We start from the raw sequence: 23213 nt of genomic DNA on the forward strand, positions 1-23213 counted from the left end.
AAACCTGAGGACGTGTGCCAAATGCATGTGATACAAGGTAAGCACATCGGGAGACAATACAGGGACAAGTTGGGGGAGCCAGCAGCCTCCTGATGCAACGACAGGCTCTGACGGAAGCACGGCTGAGGAAGGCAACTCCGGCCGGGGAGTGGTTACACGGAAAAGTACTCAGAATGTCCAGGACACAGGAAGGTGACTAATCTAGCCAGAGGGGAAGGCCCACTCTTCAGAGTGGAAAAGTTAAGTTTGGAGAAGTGGACTAGAATCAGAGCATGAGAGCTTTGAGCAGAAAGTTAGAGAGACTGGTGGCGTATGGGGTCTCTAAAGAAATCTGCACATCTGATCAAATGACAACATTCGTTTAGGACAAGCGATGTCACAGAGCTATTCACAAGGGTTTGGGGGAAAGACTAAAAGTCAATCTGCTAAAAGAACACAACAGATTAGGTAAATTTATTCATCTGAATCACAACCTTACATCTTCCTTCTTGGTTTTCCACGAAGTACAGGAATCATAATTTTGGTTCGGCTAAAACTAGCATGGAACTCACCTGTCGTGTGACCACTGGCAGGAAAGACCAGGCAGGTGGAGGCTCGCTCTCATTCTCTGTCCCTTTGCCTGGCTCCCAATATCACTCTTAACACTTTCTGTAGCTATATGTTCCTCCTTTTTCTATGAAGGCTACTCCCACAGCTGGGAAAGAGAATTCTAGGACAGGGTTTCAGGCAACAGAAATCTTTTCTTAAAATTTTTTCTGTAATAAGGATTTTGAGAAGTTTAGTGACCCCTAGGTCATATCCAGCAATGAAGACTCCTAGAAATAAAAGGGGGACCAAACCATTCTTACATCCCATAAATATTTACTGAACACATACCATTTACTGCTGTTCTAGGCAGTGGGAAAACAGTGAAGCCCCCTTTCCAAACAGACAACTCTCTGGGCAATGCAGAGGTTTCACTCAAAAACATAACAGCAGTCTAGGGCATCCTGCTACAGACTTTTGAAACATTAATGATACTAGAGAAAAAGAAAAAGATCCTTCACATAATGAACTATAAGGAACAGAAGAAAGTGTAGGATATATATATATAATGCTTTTTAAAAAGCACATGTATAAACTGCCACTATTGAAAATGCATTCAAGCTACTAGATGGATCCTAAATTCCTAGAACAGTGCTAGTACTTAGAAAGCCCTTAATAAATATTAGTTAAATGACATGGAAAGGAACTAGTTAAATAACAGTAAAATTAGTTAACATGTTAACTAAACTAGTTAAAAATTAGTTAAATAAATGCAACAGTGACATGTTACACTGAACAGAATTCCAAGTGAGGCAGGAAAGTAGCTATTATCCTGATTCAACTAAAGCAGTGAGGTCACCTCTGCTGTCTGTGTTCTAAATGCTCCTTTGCAGAAGGACATATGCAGGTATCTAACTTTTCAATACTTTTAAAACCAGACCATAATGCTTAAAACCATGAAATCAAAGTCATTCACAAATTGTGCTCAGGTTAATTCAGAGATCCTTGTGCTCAGAGGCTGCCTACACATATGGACTGCCTTTCCAAAGACGGCCTTTGGAACATTTTTATTTTATGAATATCTAAGAAGAATTTGTGCTTAACGGGGAACGCTGCTCAACGTTATGTGGCAGCCTGGATAGGAGGGGAGTCTGGGGGAGAATGCACACATGTACATGTATGGCAGAGTCCCTTTGCAGTCCACCCGAAACTTTCACATTGTTAATTGACTATACTCCAGTACAAAATAAAAAGTTAAAAAAATGCACAAGATCATTAAAGAAAAAAAAAAAAGAATTCATGCTTAACTACATGCATTAATTAGAAATTCCTATGACAAAATGAATCTAGTAACCAAAGTGTTTTGTTCTTCTTTGTCCAAGTCATTATATCCTCTAGTTTATAGACAACTCCTATTTTCTCACTGTGGAGGAGAAAATTAGCATATTCAAGCACCCTTCCTTGGCCCTGTCCCTTGAGAGGAGCTTTACCTGCATAATGTACCGGAATCTCTATCTTTGGCCCAATGACATAGTGCCCCTCCTCCAAGCTGTGGGCGGTGACGGTGGTCCACTGGCGGCATGAGTGAAGCAGAAGGCAGTCATTTTCCCGCAGCCCTTCTATGCATTCTCCTGGAAAACACATTTTATATAAGAAACTTAGAGTTAGCATCTGCTTACTCCATTCTCTGCAACACAATTTCATTAGTTGTAAGTTCACTAATGGAGAAGTTGATAGCTCATCCCAAGATGAGATAAAGTCCACTTTTGAATCAGCAGTTTAAAAAAAAGGCATTCCAAAAAAAATAATAAAATAAAATAAAAATAAAAAAAGGCATTCCATGCCAAGTTGACAACTATACACAGGATTCCATAAAAATGTTTCCCATTTATCTGCAAAGAGATTTTTAAATACCTCATTCTATCCTAGTGGTATTTCAACAACAATATAATAAAATAAACATATACTGAGTGCCAACAATATACTGAGCACATCTAATTATATGTTTTATATATATTATTTCAATGTAATAGAAGAACATTATGAGGCAGGTATTGTTCCTTCTTTATAGACAAGAAAAATGAAGGTTCAGAATGTTAAGTATAGGGGTTTCCCTGGTGGCTCAGTGGTAAAGAATCCACCTGCCATTGCATGGAAGACATGGGTTCCATCCCTGACCTGGGAAGATCCCACATGCCTCAGAGCAACTGAACCCATGAGCCACAACTACTGAGCCTGGTCTCTAGAGGCTGGGGAGCCACAACAACTGCACCTCCGTGCTGCAACTACAGAAGTCCACCTGGCCTGGACCCCATGCTGCACAACAACAGAAGCCACCGCAGTGAGAAGCCTACACGCCACAACTACAGAGTAGCCCCAGCTCTCTGCAACTAGAGAAAAGCCCATGCAGCAACGAAGACCGAGCTCAGACGTAATAAGTAAATAAACAAAATTATTTTTAAAAACAGAAATGTATAGTCTAAGTGCACAGATTTAATAAGCAGAAAGGTGCGGATTCAAGCCTAGGTCAGATTCCAAAGCTTATGCTCTTTTTTTTTTCTTGGCTACACCATGGCTCGTGGGACCCTAGTTCCCTAAACCAGGAGTGGAACCCAGGCCTTTGTCTGTGAAAGCATAAAGTCCCAACTGCTGGACTGCCAGGGAATTTGCCCAGTACTGTACTAAAACATGTAAAGTTTGAAAGGAGATTATAAGCATTTAATCTCAAGTACTGTTTCAACAGAGAGAAATTTAGTTTTTTATTTTTGGTAGTTATATTGTAGTGATTAAATTTCTCTCTGTTGAAACAGTACTTGAGATTAAATGCTTATAATCTCCTTTCAAACTTTACATGTTTTAGTACTGTACTGGTACAAAAACAGACACATAAATCAATGGAACAGAACAGAAAGCCTAGAAATAAACCCACACACTTATGGTTAATTAATCTACAACAAAGGAGGCAAGAATACACAATAGAGAAAACACAGTCTCTATAGCAAGTGTTTCTGGGAAAACTAGCCAGTTCTATGTAAAGGAATAAAATTAAAACATTCTTCAACATCATATACAAAAATAAACGCAAAATGGATTAGAGACCTAATTGTAAGACCATGTAACTCTCAAACTCTTAGAGGAAAAGAAAACATTGGCAGAATCCTTTTTGATATAAGTTGCAGCAATATTTTATTGGATCTGCTTCCTAGACTAATGGAAATAAAAGCAAAAATAAACAGATGGAACCTAATCAAACTTAAGAACTTTTACACAGCAAAGGAAGCCAGAAAGAAAATGAAAAGACAACTTACAAAATGAGAGAAAATATTCACAATGTGATGGACAAGGGATTAACTTACAAAATATACAAACAGCTCACATAGTTCCATTTCAAAAAAACAACCCAATTAAAAAATGGGCAGATCAAAATAGACATTTCTCCAAAGAAGACATACAGATGGCCAACAGGCACAAGAAAGAATCAACATCACTAATTATTCAGTTCAGTTACTCAGTTGTGTCCGACTTTTTGCTACCCCATGAATCACAGCATGCCAGGCTTCCCTGTCCATCACCAACTCCTGGAGCTCACTCAAACTCATGTCCATCAAGTCAGTGATGCCATCCAGCCATCTCATCCTCTGTCATCCCCTCCTCCTCCTGCCCCCAATCCCTCCCAACATCAGGGACTTTTCCAATGAGTCAACTCTTCGCATGAGGTGGCCAAAGTATTGGAGTTTCAGCTTCAACATGAGTCCTTCCAATGAACACCCAGGACTGATATCCTTTAGAATGGACTGGTTGGATCTCCTTGCAGTCCAAGGGACTCTCAGGAGTCTTCTCCAACACCACAGTTCAAAAGCATCAATTCTTCGGTGCTCAGCTTTCTTCACAGTCCAACTCTCACATCCATACATGACCACTGGAAAAACCATAGACTTGACTAGATGGACTTTTGTTGTCAAAGTAGTATCTCTGCTTTTGAATATGCTATCTAGGTTGGTCATAACTTTCCTTCCCAGGAGTAAGCGTCTTTTAATTTCATGGCTACAATCACCATCTGAAGTGATTCTGGAGCCCCCAAAATAAAGTCTGACACTGTTTCCACTGTTTCCCCATCTATTTCCCATGAAGTGATGGGACCGGATGCCACGATCTTCGTTTTCTGAATGTTGAGCTTTAAGCCACATTTTTCACTCTCCTCTTTCACTTTCATCAAGAGGCTTTTTAGTTCTCTTCACTTTCTGCCATAAGGGTGGTGTCATCTGTATATCTGAGGTTATTGATATTTCTCCCGGCAATCTTGATTCCAGCTTCTGCTTCTTCCAGCCCAGCATTTCTCATGATATACTCTGCATATAAGTTAAATAAGTAGGGTGACAATATACAGCCTTGACGTACTCCTTTTCCTATTTGGAACCAGTCTGTTGTTCCATGAACAATTCTAACTGTTGCTTCCTGACTGGCATACAGGTTTCTCAAGACTCAGGTCAGGTGGTCTGGTATTCCCATCTCTTTCAGAATTTTCCACAGTTTATTGTGATCCACACAGTCAAAGGTTTTGGCATAGTTAATAAAGCAGAAATAGATGCTTTTCTGGAACGCTCTTGCTTTTTCCATGATCCAGCGGATATTGGCAATTTGATCTCTGGTTCCTCTGCCTTTTCTAAAACCAGCTTGAACATCTGGAAGTTCATGGTTCACATCCACTGGAGAAGGAAATGGCAAACCACTTCAGTATTCTTGCCTTGAGAACCTCATGAAGAGTATGAAAAGACAAAATGATAGGATACTGAAAGGGGAACTCCCCGGGTTGGTAGGTGCCCAATATGCTACTGGAGATCAGTGGAGAAATAACTCCAGAAAGAATGAAGGGATGGAGCCAAAGCAAAAACAATACCCAGTTGTCGATGTGACTGGTGATAGAAGCAAGGTCCAATGCTATAAGGAACAATATTGCATAGGAACCTGGAATGTTTGGTCCATGAATCAAAGCAAATTGGAGGTAGTCAGACAGGAGATGGCAAGAGTGAATGTCGACATTCTAGGAATCAGCGAACTGAAATGGACTGGAATGGGTGAATGTAATTCAGATGACCATTCTATCTACTACTGTGGGCAGGAATCCCTTAGGAGAAATGCAGTAGCCAACATGGTCAACAAAAGAGCCCGAAATGCAGTACTTGGATGCAATCTCAAAAATGACAGAATGATCTCTGTTCTTTTCCAAGGCAAACCATCCAATATCACGGTAATCCAAGCCTATGCCCCAACCAGGAACGCTGAAGAAGCTGAAGTTGAATGGTTCTATGAAGACCTACAAGACCTTTTAGAACTAACACCCCAAAAAGATATCCTTTTCATTATAGGGGACTGGAATGCAAAAGGAGGAAGTTAAGAAACACCTGGAGTAACAGGCAAATTTTGCCGTGGAGTACAGAATGAAGCAGGGCAAAGGCTAATAGAGTTTTCCCAAGAGTATGCATTGGTCATAGCAAACACTCTCTCCCAACAACACAAGAGAAGACTCTACACATGGACATCACAAGATGGTCAACACCGAAATCAGATTGATTATATTCTTTGCAGCCAAAGATTGAGAAGCTCTGTACATTCAGCCAAAACAAGACTGGGAGCTGACTGTGGCTCAGATCATGAACTCCTTATTGCCAAATTCAGACTTAAATTGAAGAAAGTGGGGAAAACCACTAGACCATTCAGGTATGGCCTAAATCAAATCCCTTATGATTATACAGTGGAAGTGAGAAATAGATTTTAGGCACTAGATCTGATAGACAGAGTGCCTGATGAACTATGGATGGAGGTTCGTGACACTGTACAGGAGACAGGGATCAAGACCATCCCCAAAGAAAAGAAATGCACAAAAGCAAAATGGCTGTCTGAGAAGGCCTTACAAATAGCTGTGAAAAGAAGAGAAGCAAAAGCAAAGGAGAAAAGGAAAGATATAAGCATCTGAATGCAGAGTTCCAAAGAACAGCAAGGAGAGATAAGAAAGCCTTCCTCAGTGATCAATGCAAAGAAACAGAGGAAAACAACAGAATGGGAAAGACTAGAGATCTCTTCCAGAAAATTAGAGATACCAAGGGAACATTTCATGCAAAGATGGGCTCAATAAAGGACAGAAATGGTATGGAACTAACAGAAGCAGAAGATATTAAGAAGAGGTGGCAAGAATACACAGAAGAACTATGCAAGATAATCATGATGGTGTGATCACTGACCTAGAGCCAGACATCCTGGAATGTGAAGTCAAGTGGGCCTTAGAAAGCATCACTATGAACAAAGCTAGTGGAGGTGATGGAATTCCAGTTGAGCTATTTCACTAATTATTAGAGAAATACAAATCAAAACGACAATGAAGTATTACTCACTTCACACCAATCAGAATAACCATCATCAAAAAGTCTACAAACAATAAATGCTGGAGAAGGTGTGGAGAAAAGGGAACCCTCCTAAACTGTCGGTGGGAATGTAACTGTTACAGCCAAGATGAAGAACAGTAAAGAGGTTCCTTAAAGAACTAAAAACAGAGTTACCTTATGATCCAGCAATCCTATCCCTGGGCAAATATCAGGAAAAGACAAAGCTGTAATTTGAAAAGATACATGCACCCTAATGTTCACTGCAGCCCGATTTACAATAGCTAACATATGGAAGTAGCCTAAATGTCCACTGAGAGATGAAAGGATGAAGAAGATGTGGGATATGTATACAACGGAATATTACTCAGCCATAAAAAAAGAATGAAATAATGCCTTTTGTAGCCATATGGATGGGCTTAGACATTATCATACTATGGAATAACTCAAAGAAAGACAAATATCATATGGTATCACTTTCGTTTGGAATCTAAAACTATGATACAAATGAACTTATTTCTAAAACAGAGACTCACAGGCATAGAAAACAAAATTATGCTTATCAAAGGGGAAAGGTGAGGGAGAAGGGTAAATTAAGAGTTCAGAATTAACAGATATACACTACTCAATATAAAAAAGAAAAACAGCACTGGGGACTATATTCAAAATATCATAATAATCAATAATGGAAAAGAACCTGAAAAAGAATATAAATGCAACTGAATATATGTAACTTTTTCTGGAACTCTCTTGCTTTTTCAATGATCCAACAAATGTTGGAAATTTGATCTCTGGTTCCTCTCTGCCTTTTCTAAATCCAGCTTGAACATCTGGAAGTTCACGGTTCACATACTGTTGAAGCCTGGCTTGGAGAATTTTGAGCATTACTTTGCTGGCATGTGAGATGAATGTGAAGAACTGACTCATTGGAAAAGACTGTGATAGTGACAAAGATTGAAGGTGGGAGAAGGGGAGGACAGAGGATGAAATGGTTGGATGGCACCACCAACTCAATGGACATGAGTTTGAGTAAGCTCCTGGAGTTGGTGATGGACAGGGAAGCCTGGTATGCTGCACTCCATGGGGCTGCAAAAAGTCGGACACAACTGAGCAACTGAACTGAACTGAGTGCAATTGTGCAGTAGTTTGCACGTTCTTTGGCATTGCCTTTCTTTGGGATTGAAATGAAAACTGACCTTTTCCAGTCCTGTGGCCACTGCTGAGTTTTCCAAATTTGCTGGCATATTGAATGCAGCACTTTCACAGCATCATCTTTTCTGATTTGAAATAGCTCAACTGGAATTCCATCACCTCCATTAGCTCTGTTTGTAGTGATGATTCTTAAGGCCCACTTGACTTCACATTCCAAAATGTCTGGCTCTACATGAGTGATCATACCATTGTGGTTATCTGGGTCATGAATATCTTTTTGTATAGTTCTTCTGTGTATTCTTGCTGCTGCTTCTTAATATCTTCTGTTTCTGTTAGGTCCATACCACTTCTGTCCTTTATTGTGTCCACATTTGCAAGAAATGTTTCCCTGGTATCTCTAATTTTCTTGAAGAGATCTCTAGTCTTTCCCATTCTATTGTTTTCCTCTATTTCTTTGCACTGATCACTGAGGAAGGCTTTATCTCTCCTTGCTATTCTTTGGAACTCTGCATGCAAATGGGAATATCTTTCCTTTTCTCCTTTACTTTTGGCTTCTCTTCCTTTCTCAGCTATTTGTAAGACTTCCTTAGACAACCATTTTGCCTTATTGCATTTCTTTTTCTTGGGGATGGTCTTGATCACTGCCTCCTGTACAGTGTCACAAAACTCCATTCATAGTTCTTCAGGCACTCTGTCTATCAGATCTAATCCCTTGAATCTATTTGTCACTTCCACTGTATAATTGTAAGAGATTTGATTTAGGTCATACCCAAATGGTCGGGCGGTCTTCCCTACTTTCTTCAATTTAAGTCTGAATTTGGCAATAAAGAGCTCATGATCTGAGCCACAGTCAGCTCCCAGTCTTGTTTTTGCTGACTGTATAGAGCTTCTCCATCTTTGGATGCAAAGAATATAATCAATCTGATTTTGGTGTTGACCATCTGGTGATGTCCATGTGTAGAGTCTTCTCTTACGTTGTTGGAAGAGGGTGTTTGCTATGACCAGTGCGTTCTCTTGGCAAAACTCTGTTAGCCTTTGCCCTGCTTCATTCTGTACTCTACGGCAAAATTTGCCTATTACTCCAGGTATCTCTTGACTTTCTACTTTTGCATTCCAGTCCCCAATAATGAAAAGGACATCTCTTTTGGGTGTTAGTTCTAAATGGTCTTGTGGGTCTTCACAGAACTGTTCTACTTCAGCTTCTTCAGCGTTAGTGGTTGGGGCATAGACTTGGATTACTGTGATACTGAACGGTTTTGCCTTGGAAACGAAGAGAGATCATTCTGTCGTTTTTGAGACTGCACCCAAGTACTGAATTTTGGACTCTTTTGTTGACTGTGAGGACTACTGCATTTCTTCTAAGGGATTCTTGCCCACAGTAGTAGATATAATGGTCATCTGAGTTATATTCGTCCATTCCAGTACATTTTAGTTCATTGATTCCTAAAATGTCGATGTTCACACTTGCCATCTCCTGTTTGACCACTTCTAATTTACGTTGATTTATGGACCAAACATTCTGGGTTCCTATGCAATATTGCTCTTTACAGCATTGGACTTTACTTCCATCACCAGTTACATTCACAACTGGGCATTGTTTCGCTTTGGCTCCGTCTCTTCATTCTTTCTGGTGTTATTTCTACATTCAGAAAAACTCAACATTCAGAAAACTAAAATCATGGCATCTGGCGCCATCACTTCATGGCAAATAGATGGGGAAAAAATGGAAACAGTGAGAGACTTTTTTCAGGGGGACTCCAAAATCACTGCAAATGGTGGCTGTAGCCATGAAATTAAAAGGTGCTTGTTCCTTTGAAGAAAAGCCATGACCAACCTAGACAGCATATTAAAAAGCAGAGAGAATACTTTGCCAACAAAGGTCTATCTAGTCAAAGCTATGGTTTTTCCAATAGTCATGTAAGGATGTGAGAGTTGGACCATAAAGAAAGCTGAGCACTGAAGAATTGATGCTTTTGAACTGTGGTGTTGGAGAAGACTCTTGAGAGTCCCTTGGACTGCAAGGAGATCAAACCAGTCAATCCTAAACGAATTCAGCCCTGCATTGGAAGGACTGTTGCTGAAGCTGAAGCTCCAATACTTTGGCCACCTGATGCAAAGAACTGAGTCATTGGAAAAGACCCTGATGCTGGGAAAGATTGAAGGCAGAAGGAGAAGGGGACAGCAGAGGATGAGATGGTTGGATGGCATCACCGACTAGATGGACATGAGTTTCAGTAAGCTTTGGGAGTTGGTGATGGACAGGGAAGCCTGGCATGCTGCAGTACATGGAGTTGCAAAGAGTCGGATATGACTTAGCAACTGAATTGAGTTGATATGTAACTGTAACTACAACTGAAAGTAACACAACACTGTAAATCAACTATACTTCAATAAAACAATAAAATAAAATTTTATGTTTTGCCAATTATCTCTGGCCTCCCACTAAATTTCCCAATCAATTGAAAATAATGAAACTTTGTAACATACAATGAAATTTTTGATTTTAATATTTTCTAAAGTAACTTTTCAGCATTTGACCCAATAACAAACTATTTCAAATGAGAAATCTATCCCCTGAAACTTAAAAAATGTTTTTTTCTAGATATTAAAATAATCCATCCCCCACTAACCCTGGTTTACAATTTTTCAATGGTCAAAAAAATGACCCAACAAAAACAATAGCAACCTGAAAAGACTAATTTCTTTATACAGAAAACAATATGCCTTCCTTATTTTTGACATTATATCAAGATGTCAAAATATATTAAATATATTTATATTTATATATCTGAATAAATGAATTATTATTGATTTCACTGTGTGTTCTGAAATGGCATTCATAGACTTTTCAAAAATTCTTAAAAGTGTCAGTATGTTTTCAGTAAATAAAGTAGAGGAAGCTGTAATGATCAACTCGGTTATCAGAGTCATAAATAGTGGGAGGATGAGGTTCATAAAGCCACCACCAGGGACCACTGGTACTCATGAACCCTCTGCATCCCTCAAGCATGAAAGAAAGCAGGAAAGAAAGATCTGGAATGGCTGCACCAAAGGAGAAATTAAGCAGCCTTCTAGGCGCTCCCCATTAGGAGGCAGGATAGTAGGAAGGACATATACCCAGGAGGCAGGTGTTACAAGCTTGCACTTTAGGTCCAGCAGACCTGGTCAAGCCCGAGCCCTGCCCCCGCCACTGTATGGTCCTGGGCAGGAACCTCCTCTTTACTGTGAGATGGGGCAACAATGGTCCCTGCTTCACAGAGCAGCCGTGAAGACGTGCGGTGACAGTGAAGGAAAGGTGCAGCACACGTCTGACCATGTTAGGAACAATCAGTAAAGGTCAGCTATTAATTTTATTGGAAGCTTTTTCTCCCTAAAACTCAGTCCTCACATAAACATTGTAATTTAGGTCCTATGAATCTTCCTCAGGTGAGGAAACGACCTTTAGAGCAGTCAAGAAGCTTGTCCTTTTCTCGTAAGTGGCAGAAAACTCACTCCATGGTCCCACTCTCTACTCTGCTCTTCCAATACCACAGTCCTTTGCCTTTGAAAACCACCAATAACAACCCAAGAAACAGGGAGACCCTGACCCTCGGCCTCAAGTCTCACTCTTTGAGTCAACCTGTAAGACAGGCGCTACTTGGAGTGCTTGAGATGCAGAAGCAAACAAAACAAATGCCCTGCCCTAAGGATGCTCAGGAATCCAACAGGAAGGCAACAGACAGGACCATTAATGCAAATGAATGATTAAATTATGAATTACAAAGTGAAAGGCACCATGGGAAAAGGGTAAGAGATCAGGAACATACAAGAAAGAAGAGTCACTTGCAAGTTTGTTGTTTTGAGCTATTTCTCATTTATTTACCCAACAACATGTATTTATTTTGCCTTTTTAAAAAAACAGCTGGAGAGGCAGCCTTGCAAGCATGACTGAAGGGATGAAAAAGCTTGAGGAAAGTGTAAAAAGTACATTATTCTTTAGTCAATAAGAAAAAAAAAAACAGAGGCCATTTGAAATTCCAGGGAAGACAAAAAACCTAGATAAGAAAGTTTTGTCCAAACATGATGAAAATAATAAAGAGGTAGGATTTTAAGCAAAAATCCCAAAACAACGACACTAAAAAACAAACCACCCCCTGACCTGATTTACGGAGTTATAAATGATATTCAAAGAACTGTACATATTTAATGTGTACAATATGATGACCAACGAACACTTAAGAATTTTTTATGCACAAAGCAACCAGGGAGTGAGCAAAAATATAAAGACCACCTTGCTCCTCATTCCCCTGGGTGAGATAAGTTCTCGTAATTTCACGTAAGGCAGGATGGGATGAACACTACTGCAAGAGGAATAAGATACTGAGAGTGGAGGTGGGGACTTTAGCAGAGAGGATCAACAAAACGCTAACGGGGAATATACAGCATTTGGGTTGATTCTTCTGTGATGGATGAGTTGGGCTTAAATGAGGGTGGAATAGGGAGCCACTGAAGAGTTTTGGATTGTCAAAATTCTGCTTTAGGAAAATTAATGTGGTGGTACTATAAAAAATGGGCTTCCCTGATGGCTCAGTGGTAAAGAATCCGCCTACCAGTTCAGGAGACGTGGGTTCTATCCCTGGGTTGGGAAGATTCCCGGAGAAGGAAATGGCAACCCACTCCAGTATTCTCGCCTGGGAAATCCATGGACAGAAGAGCCTGGTTGGGGCCACAGTCCATGGAGTCGCAAACAACTTACAACATGGACCCGACTTAGCAACTAAACAACAACTATGTATAAAAGATCGATGAGGGAGGAGAAACCAGAGCCATGGGGTGTGTGCAGGAAACTCAGAAGGAAAACACAGTGCCATTCAGGGAAAAGAGAAAATGTCATTTTCTGCAACTAAATTGTTGTATCATAAAAACTGTTTTAATTTTATTCCACAGTGGGCTCTAAAGAGGCAGCCAAGAAGCAACTGCGGTGAAGTTAGTCAGAAAATTTAACGTGAAATTCTCCCGCTTGTTGATGCAGTAAACACTCTATCAAGAGGATTCAGAATGATTGCTGAAGCCATAAAGTAGTAAGAAACCAATGCCTATTTTTCAGCTTATGTCTTTTTCATTTTTTAAAACAACTGAACCAAGTGCCTGCTTGAGGCAAAATAAGTCTCACAAAAATTGTCTAGAAAAAAAAAGCTTAATATAATCACTTAAAATATCCTCGGGCAGGTCACTAATAGAGACGCTATTTAAATGAATTCATGAAGTAAACATTTTTTTGTGCTATAATTATCCTGTTGCTCAAGTACTATGTATAACATGCTAAAACTTACATATTTAGTTCAAAGATGTAGTAAAAAGAACTCTCAAAGAACTGTGTGTTAGATTCCAAAATACGTTAGTGCCATCCTGAAATTTCCCCACATCTGGGATATACTTATAAATATTTGACTGGTTTGACCTTGATTCTCAAGTCTCACAACCTGTTAAAATCATTTCTCATGTTAGGGGAACATGAATCTATGAATTCTTTAAAGTCAGTCCACTTAAAAAAACCAATCTCAAAATCTAAAATAAATATTTATAATCTGGACATACACAAACTGTGTTCCTTTATCTGTTTGACCAACATAATCTCCTGATTCACCTTTCTGATGTCTCCGTCTTACCTGCTCCTAGTTTTCTCCCCTTTACATCCATCTGTATTAATTGTAATTATAGGAGTTAATCAAGGTTCCCGAATGGCTTCCCAGGTGGTACTAGTGGTAAAGAATCTGCCTGGTAATGCAGGAGACACAAGAGACACAGGTTCAATCCCTGGGTCGGGTAGATCCCCTGGAGAAGGGCATGGGAACCCCTCCATTCTTTCCTGGAGAATCCCATGGACAGAGGAGCCTCACATGGTCCACGGGGCCGCGAAGAGTTGGACATGACTGAACGACTGAAACACACACAATCAAGGTTCCACCCTTAGCCTGTTCACATTTTCTCCTTTACAATCGTATACATCTCTCAATGGTCCAATTAGTTATGGACAACTCTCGAATCCATGCTACCGGTCACTAACTTCTCTTCTGAGCTCAGAGTCCAAACTTTACCTTCTGCATACTTCTGCCATGCTATTCATTCAGGCATCACACATTTATTCAATACTTATCCAGGACCAGCTATGTTTTAGGAGCTAGAGATACGGCAGTGAACCAAGTACCTGCTCTCATAGATCTAACCTCTTGACTGGGCTTTCAATCCTCTATTCTTCACTTTTTCAATTTATTGAAATATTGCTGCAGATGAAACTTTCGAAAGAACACAGCACTGCTCATCTTCTTCGACTCCCATCTGCCTTCAGAGGTTCCCAGCCACAAGGAGGCCTTAATTCCATGGCCCAATACTCAAGGCTCCCATGATCTAGTTCTGAAGAGTATCTCACCTTATGTTCCCCACATCATATACTGGAGCACAAAAAACAGTTCTCTGGTCCACATACACATGGCACTTACATATATTTGGGCCCTCTTCTCACTTTCTTTCATTTTCCTGCAATGAAATGCCTTATATTTGAATTTATCTTCCAATCCCTATTTACTCATGACTTATCTTACTGGCTCTTGATAGACCAGCTCTATGAATGTTTTCCTGCTTTGAATATCAGTATTTTTCACTTAAACTGTACTAATATTGTAACTTTTTTGCTTATCATCTATACTAATTTATAAATTTTAGAGCTATGAGCACAAGAAATTTAGATTGACTGTTTAGTGTTCATACATATTTAAGTGACATAATAAAAAATTAACACTATGAAAATTACAAGCATTTCTTCCCTTCTAAAACTAGTCTTTACATTTATCAAGTTTGAGAACTGTGCAAGTGTTAGTCACTCAGTTGTGTCGGACTCTTTGTGACCCATGGACTGCAGACTGCCAGGCTCCTCCACCCATGGGATTCTCCAGGCAAAAATACTGGAGTGGGTTGCCATTCCCTTCTTCAGGGGATCTTCCCGACCCAGGGATCAAACCCAGGTCTCCCGTATTACAGGCAGATTCTTTACTGTCTGAGCCACCAGGGAAACCCCTTGAGAACCATGGGGATAAGGAACAGACATTCAAGCCCGTACCTGCTGTTGGATGCTGCTGCTGCTACTGCTACTGCTAAGTCCATCCGACTCTGTGCGACCCCATAGATGGCAACCCACCAGGCTCCCCCGTCCCTGGGATTCTCCAGGCAAGAATACCGGAGTGGGTTGCCATTTCCTTCTCCAATGCATGGGATCTTCTCTAAACCATCTGGTTCTACTAGCATCCACAGGAATGCAATGAAACAGCCCAGATTCACTGCCCTCATGGTTTTTTTTGCTTTTTAACTGAGGTATAACTGACACAACATGGTGTTAGTTTTAGGCATCAATACTAACAATCTGATTTAAATATACCACAAAATCCCCATAAGAAGTTCAGTTAACATTCACCACTATACACAGTTGCTATTTTTTCTTTAAGAGACTTTCAAGATCCACTCTCCCAGATACTTTCACGTGTGCAATACAATTATACTACCTAGAGTCACCATGCTGTACATCGCATTCTCGTGACTTGGTCATTTTATAACTGGAGACCTGTGCCTTTGGCTCCCACCTGCCCCTTCACCCATTTTGCCCACCACTCTCAGCCCCCACCTCAGGCAACTGCTTTTCTTGTTTCGCTTTTTAAGTATTCTATAGTAACTTTTCGGAGAAGGCAATGGCACCCCACTCCAGTACTCTTGCCTGGAAAATCCCATGGATGGAGGAACCTAGTAGGCTGCAGTCCATGGGGTCGCTGAGGGTCGGACACGACTGAGCGACTTCACTTTCACTTTTCACTTTCATGCACTGGAGAAGGAAATGGCAACCCACTCCAGTGTTCTTGCCCGGAGAATCCCAGAGACGGGGGAGCCTGGTGGGTTGCCGTCTATGGGGTCGCACAGAGTTGGACACGACTGACGTGACTTAGCAGCAGCATAGTAACTTTTAACTTAGGCTATTCTCCCCAACATTGAACCTTGTGTTGTTGTTTTTTTTTTTAATGCCTTCTATTTTAGCTTTGTCTGAACTGTAATGAAATTCATTACAGCTGAATGTGTCTGAGTAAGTGTATAACTGCTATACCTTTATACATGAATTACTCAGAATGTGTCTGAATCAGCTCAAGTCCTCGTGTCTGGCACAGCAGAATCCAAATTTCTTTGAAATGCTTTTTTATTTTTAAACATGAAATATGACTGTACTCAGATGACAACTGATAATGTTTTGATATTAAACCTGTTAACTTACTGAGGATGAGTTCTGTATTAAGGTTGAGTGGAATGCAGAAAAGAAAGTAAATACTCATGGTGTTATTTATTTATTTTTGCTGTTCTCATGTCACATGGAACAAATGAGTGACTCACTCACTCCTCTAAGTTGTGTTGTAATTTTGGCAGCTAGTAAATTAAAGTGTTTTTTTATTTTCCACATTTGTGTCTTTATTCTTGGTGCAGCATTTCACACCAGAGTAACAGGCTCTATCCCCACAGAAGACATATATTGTTAATCCTTTAAGTCCTGACTCTGCTTTGCTTTAAAAATAATATATCGTCTTAATGGGGCTTCCCTGGTGGCTCGCTGGCAAGAACCTGCCTGCCAATACAGGAGGCATGGGTTCAGTCTCTGGGTGGGGAAGACCCCCTAGAGGAGGGCATAGCAACCCACTCCAGTATTCTTGTCTGAAGAATCCCATGGACAGAGACGCCTGGGGGACTCCAGTCCCTGAAGTCACAAAGAGTCGGATATGACTGAGCAACTAACAGTACACCACCTGACTATGGTCTTATATTGCTATTTATTTTTCTCTCGTAAAGTATCATTTTAGCTTGATTTCCTCTCAGGACATAAGTAGCAACCTGTCTGGGGTGGGTACTCCCAATATCTGTTGACTGACTAATAAGGCCCCACTAAAATAATCTGATTTGTTAATACATATGTACTGTGAATGAGGTTTACTGAATTGGGTATTCTTTAAATCTGTTTTAGACACAGATTGTTAATGTCATAGCTAAGTCTATCAACAATGGGTAAATTGAAATGTTCCAAGTGTTCATCTTACTACAAATCTAACTTAACAGCTGTACACTGCTTTATTTTACCAATGTTAAAAGGAAAGCTAGTCGAGTGATAATACTGTACATATACTTCCTCATTATTAATAGTCTTGCCTAATTTTAATTATGTATTTACTTGACCTTAAAATCCTTTTCATGCATAAAGGAAACCTACTGAATTAACTATTCAAAGCACTGCATTGAATAGCACTCTCACTAAACATTTTAAAAAATACCTTTGATGTCAGGAGCTGATTACCAGGCAGGTTTCTTTTTCTTTCCCACTCCCCTTGCAGTTAAGTGGTATCACGTCACTTAGTGCTCAGCCAATGTGTGGGAGCAGAAATGACATTTCCTACTTCCTGTCCTAACCCATGAAAACTGCCCACAAGCCATCCTTTATGCTCTTTCCTTGGCCACGGGCTGAATATTGATTCCCAGAAAGATCTTGGAACAAGCTGAAGATAGCCCAGCTGCCAGCAGTCTGGGTTCCTTAATTAATATAGAGCGGAAGAAACCACCTGCCCCAACCTGGTATTGATAAACCACCGATGATAGCTCAACATGGTCATTTTTCACTATTTAGCTCCCATACATTTAACTACCAGATGAAATTAAAGGTATTTACCTCCTTTTTTGGTCTTATATTTTGCAATAAGAAATAAGGAAAATTCTACCTTATCAGATTTCTCTTTGTATGTAAAATCTTAAAAAAAAAAAAAAAACCAAGTTATTATTTCAGGCTCATGGGAAGCTTTACATCTAGCACGATTGTCGACTTAACCATAATAAATTGTAGCTGTGTTTTTTTAAATTCACTTTTAACTTGGAAAGTGGCAGAGATTGCTAGAGACCCAATAATATCTCTGGAGAAGGCAATGGCACCCCCCTCCAGTACTCTTGCCTGGAAAATCCCATGGATGGAGGAGCCTGGTAGGCTGTAGTCCACGGGGTCACTAAGAGTCGGACACAACTGAGCGACTTCCCTTTCACTTTTCACTTTCATGCATTGGAGAAGGAAATGGCAACCCACTCCAGTGTTCTTGCCTGGAGAATCCCAGGGACGGGGGAGCCTGGTGGGCTGCTGCCTATGGGGTCGCACAGAGTTGGACACGACTGAAGCGACTTAGCAGCCACAGCAGCAGCAATAATATCTCACTGACTCCCTGTCGTCAGTAACACTCCCCTTGTAGGCACATGGCTGCCCAGAATACTGTTCCCAGGCCCCACAGCAAGTAGGTGTAACTCTGTAACTAGGTTATAGCCAATGGGATGCAGTGCAACTGGTGTACGTAACTTCCAAGATAAATATGCATTTAAAATCTTTAACACACCAGAAAATTCACTGACTGCAGTTCACAATTCAATGCGTTTAGTATATTCACAGAGTTGTGTAATCATCACCACCATCTAATTATTGAACATTTCTATCATCCCCAAAGAAATCTCAAACCCATTAACAGTTAGTCTCTATTCCCCACCCCAGCCTTAGGCAACCACTACTTTCTGTATCTATAAGTTTGCCTAATCTGGAAATTTCGTAGGAATGGAGGTATAAAATGTGTGAACTTTCGTGTCTGACTTCTTTCATTTGGCATGTTTCCAAGGTTCATCTATGTTGTAGCATGAATCAGTACTTCACCCCTTTTAACGGCTGAATAATATCTGATTATATGGATATACTATTTTATTTATCCAGTCATCAGATGATGGCCATCTGGGCTGTTGACAATTTTGGCAATTATTGAATAATTCTGCTAAGAACATCTGTATACAAGTTTTTGTATGGACATATGTTTTCATTTCTCTGAGATATATACCTGGGGTAGAACTGCTGGGTCATACGGTAACTCTGTATCTAACTTTTGAGAACTCCCTGACCTTTTCCCCAAATCGGCCACACCATTTTACATTCCCTCTAGCAATGAATGAGAGTTCCAATTATTCCACATACTCCAACACTTGCTATTATCCATCTTTAATTTAAATTATAAGCATCTTAGTGGGTGTGAAGTGGCTTTTGAACTGTGGTGCTGGAGAAGACTCTTGGGAATCACTTGGACTGCAAGCAGATCAAACCAATCTAAAGGAAATCAAATTTCCCCAATGCTAAAGGAAAAATCAACCCTGAATATTCATTGCAAGGACTGATGCTGAAGCTCCAATACTTTGGCCACCAGATGCAAAGAGCCAACTCATGGGAAAAGACCCTGATGCTGGGAAAGATTGAAGGTAAAAGGGGAAGGGGGTGACAGAGAATGAGATGGTTGGATGGCATCACCAACTCAATGGACCTGAGTTTGAGCAAACTCAGGTAAAGGACAGGGTAGCCTGGTGTGCTGCCAGCCCATGGGGTTGCAAAGAGTTGGACACGACTAAGTGACTGAACAACAACCCAGGATAGCTGAGATACAAATGAAAGGAATGATTTCAGTGAGCCCAGACTCTTGCATCTTCCCATACATAGTGCTAATTTCCTTAATATGGGATATCTGGTTTTCTTTAATGAACAATTGTGTTTAAAGATTCAGACTACCTGCCCTTTGTTGCAAAATGTCTATATAACCTTGGTTCCTCCCCTCGCCTCCCAGCAGCAGTTCTCGCAGGGTTACTTGAGATACTGTCTCCAGGGCTTGAAGTCCTAAAAATTCCCACCAAATAAAATATAACTCGCAACTTTTAGGTTGAGACTATTTTTTAAATGATCAGGTAGTTAGCCTAAAAGTGATGTCCAGTTCCTTTACTGACTAGAAAGTATCAAACATTCAGAAAGATGAAACAAATGCTTAGAACCATTAAATCTGAATCAATCTTTACTTTGAATGCATAGGCATGAAACAGCCAGGACCCTTGTCTCTTCAACCAGATTATCACCTCTTCAGGCCCAACATCATCTGTTTCTCTTCTGGTTTGCATTCCACAAAACCACTGTGGAACATAATAAGTATATAATGAATGCTTTCTGAATGAACACTCTTGGGTAGAAATGGGTGAGCATTCACATTAAATAAGTCTAAGTATAAACGAAACCCTAAGGTCTTATTCAGTATTTAAGCACCTCGAGGAAAGCAGAATATTTAGAAAGGCTGTTTTTTTCAAATCTCCTATTGATCTCTTCCCACCCTAAACCAAATCCACAAATCTACACTAAGATCCCCTCCTTAAATGAATACTCTGTTCAAAGGCCCCAAAACTGTAACCTTGGGTTCTAAACAAAGGAAAGAGTTTTCACGTTGTATGCTTTGCTGTGAAATCCCAAGAAGAACAGAAAGAAACAGAGATGAATTCAGACAAAGCACTAAGTGGTACGGGAGTCAAAGAACTCCATGGCGAAATCTAAACAAAAAGGAATGTATGAAACAGAAGAGAAAGATGTTGAGAAAGACAGAGAGATTAAGGATATATTATTACCTCTTTTCAAACGAACCCTGGGGCAAAGGCTCCCTTTTCAACAGCAGATTTACCAGGAATAATACTCCTGCTGTAGGTAACAGAAGTATGCCTACTTAAATCTGAAACTTTATGCTCTGAAATACTGTACTTAATATTTAAAAGATAAGAATTCTATGTCAAGAGATTTTTAGAAAATACAGGTGAGCCATTGTAGTACCAGTATTTCTACAAACATTACAATATGCTAAATCTCTTAGTACAGCGTCTGGCACATACCCTGGAATCACATTTCTGGCAGGTGAGGAAGATGGGAAAATGACACTTTGGCAATCCATTAAAAGGCAGAATATAGACAGTCCTCTCTCTGTAAGACTGATACAGCCCACGTGTCCTCCCATGTTAGACAGTGAACCTACGAGGATGCATTTGGTTGGCGCGATGTGTGTCTATCACACGGTGCGAGGCGACATTCACACCATAAAAGGACACCGAGAACAAGCACTGGAGCAGGCAGGTGTCATCTCAGACTCTTTCAGGGACCAAACTCTCAGATGGGCAGGCAGGCAAAGGCCCAATCACCAGGCACATTCCTAGGACCCTGCTCCTTGCCCGCAGCTCTTTGCTTTCATTAACTCAGATGAGTATATGATGATTCCACACGCTAGAGGGAAGACAGTTCAGGATTTCAATAGCCTAAGATTCGGAGCCAGATTTAGGTTTGAACTGAGATTTGAATACTTATTAACTATATGACTCTGGGCTATTTAATATCTTTGAGCCTCAGAATTCTCATAGTTAAAATGATGGTAATAATTTACCAACAGAAGTCCCTGTTAGGAGGGACTTCTCTAGTGGTCCAGTGGTTAAGAATCCACCTGCCAATCAAGGGACATGGGTTTGATGCCTGGTCTGGCAAGATCCCACAGCCATGGAGCAGCTAAGCCCGTGAGCCACAGCTACCGAAGCCCGAGACCTCTAGGGCCCATGGTCCACAACAAAAGAAGCCATGGCAAATGAGAAGTTTCTGCTTGCCCCAACTAGAGAAAGCCCACGAACAGCAACAAAGACTCAGCACAGCCAAAAATAAATAATAAATAAATAGGATAATAAAGAACTATAAAGAAAGTGATAAAGAAACCTGAGCACCAAAGAATTGATGCTTTTGAACTGTGGTGTTGGAGAAGACTCTTGAGAATCCCTTGGACTGCAAGGAGATCCAACCAGTCCATCCTAAAGATCAGTCCTGAGTGTTCATCGGAAGGACTGATGTTGAAGCTGAAACTCCAATACTCTGGCCACCTGATGCGAAGAGCTGACTCATTGGAAAAGACCCTGATGCTGGGAAAGATTGAAGGCAGGAGGAGAAGGGGGCGACAGAGGATGAGATCCTTGGATGGCATCACCGACTCGCTGGACGTGAATTTGCGTGAACTCCGGGAGTTGGTGATGGATAGGGAGGCCTGGCATGCTGTGGTCCATGGGGTCGCAAAGTGTCTGACATAACTGAGCAACTGAACTGAAGATAATAAAATGCTAAAAACAATACTATAAGGAAGTTGGAATGAGTGGATGAGGATAAACATAAAGGACTCAGGATAGTACTGTATAGCTAGCAGGTTCGTGAATAATATGCCTTTGACTTATTTCCTTCCTCGGTGAGTTCCCTTTCTTTTACCAGCCAGGCTCAGCTACACAGTAGTTTCTTCCTCCAATGAGAAAATGCTCTGATAATTAATGTGTTATAATTTGCATTGTACGCTTCACATCAACTATTAAAGCCATGATTTTCACCATGTATAAATGTTATGTTAAATCCAACTATTTTATTTCAAGAGGATAAACTGAGCTGTAAGTCACACTTAACGGATTTTCAGTGTCATTTTTAGCTTCAAATGTGGTTTAGAGTCCCTTGAGCTTTATTATGTGACAAAACAAACAAAATACTGAAGAATCAAACCAAAAACTATGATTTACTGCTATAGAAGTTGTAAAAGAAGACACATTCTTAGAAAAATATCTGAGTTACATATTTGACAGTTTTTAGAATTTTCTCACATTAAGTCAATTTCCAAAAATCCTGCACAGCCATAAAAAGAAAACCAAACAAGATTTTGAAAAATAGAAACAAAGACTCACACATACACCTGAAAATCTAATGTTTCCAGTGTCAACACACAAAACCACTGAATTTTAATATTCTCTGTACACATAAGAGAGGATAATATACAAAAAGTGCAGCTGCCAAATAACATCCGAATGTCTACTTTTCCAGCTGGGTTGCCTTTAAGGTGGAAGCAAGACAATGCTTTACCTCTACAAATCAGAATACATGTAATAAAAAACTTCAATGTGAAAGAACACCATATTAAAGTACTGAAAATAAATGGCCAAAAGCTTTAAAAATATCAGATCACCCAATTTTATAGATAAGTCTATACAGACACTGTAGGCCTAAAGTATAGAGGCCTCTAATAGTAGAAAATAGAACTGGAAAACAAACCAAGAAAAAAAAAACCCTTTCTTTAAAAAAAAAAAAAAAAAAGGCAAAAAATCCAGAAGCCCCCCGACCCCCCACCACTAAACCAGGAATTTACAGATATTAATGGGAAGACATCATCAATTAAGTCGGTTAGTTACATCCCCTAACCAACTATATTGTTCACAGATAAA

General features: G+C 40.2%; 1 protein-coding gene across 2 annotated transcripts in view; it reads right to left on the minus strand.

Annotated features, from left to right (window-relative positions):
* GAREM1 (GRB2 associated regulator of MAPK1 subtype 1) overlaps window positions 1–23213 on the minus strand; it is a 237815-nt gene that overhangs the window by 154919 nt on the left and 59683 nt on the right. For both annotated transcript variants that reach the window (XM_025273465.3, XM_025273464.3), the window contains exon 2: window positions 2016–2156. In XM_025273465.3, coding sequence (XP_025129250.3) covers window positions 2016–2156 — 141 coding nt within the window. The remainder of the gene's footprint in view (window positions 1–2015; window positions 2157–23213) is intronic.

The sequence above is a fragment of the Bubalus bubalis genome, chromosome 22 (assembly GCF_019923935.1).
Source record: "Bubalus bubalis isolate 160015118507 breed Murrah chromosome 22, NDDB_SH_1, whole genome shotgun sequence".
Classification (NCBI taxonomy): Eukaryota; Metazoa; Chordata; class Mammalia; order Artiodactyla; family Bovidae; genus Bubalus; species Bubalus bubalis.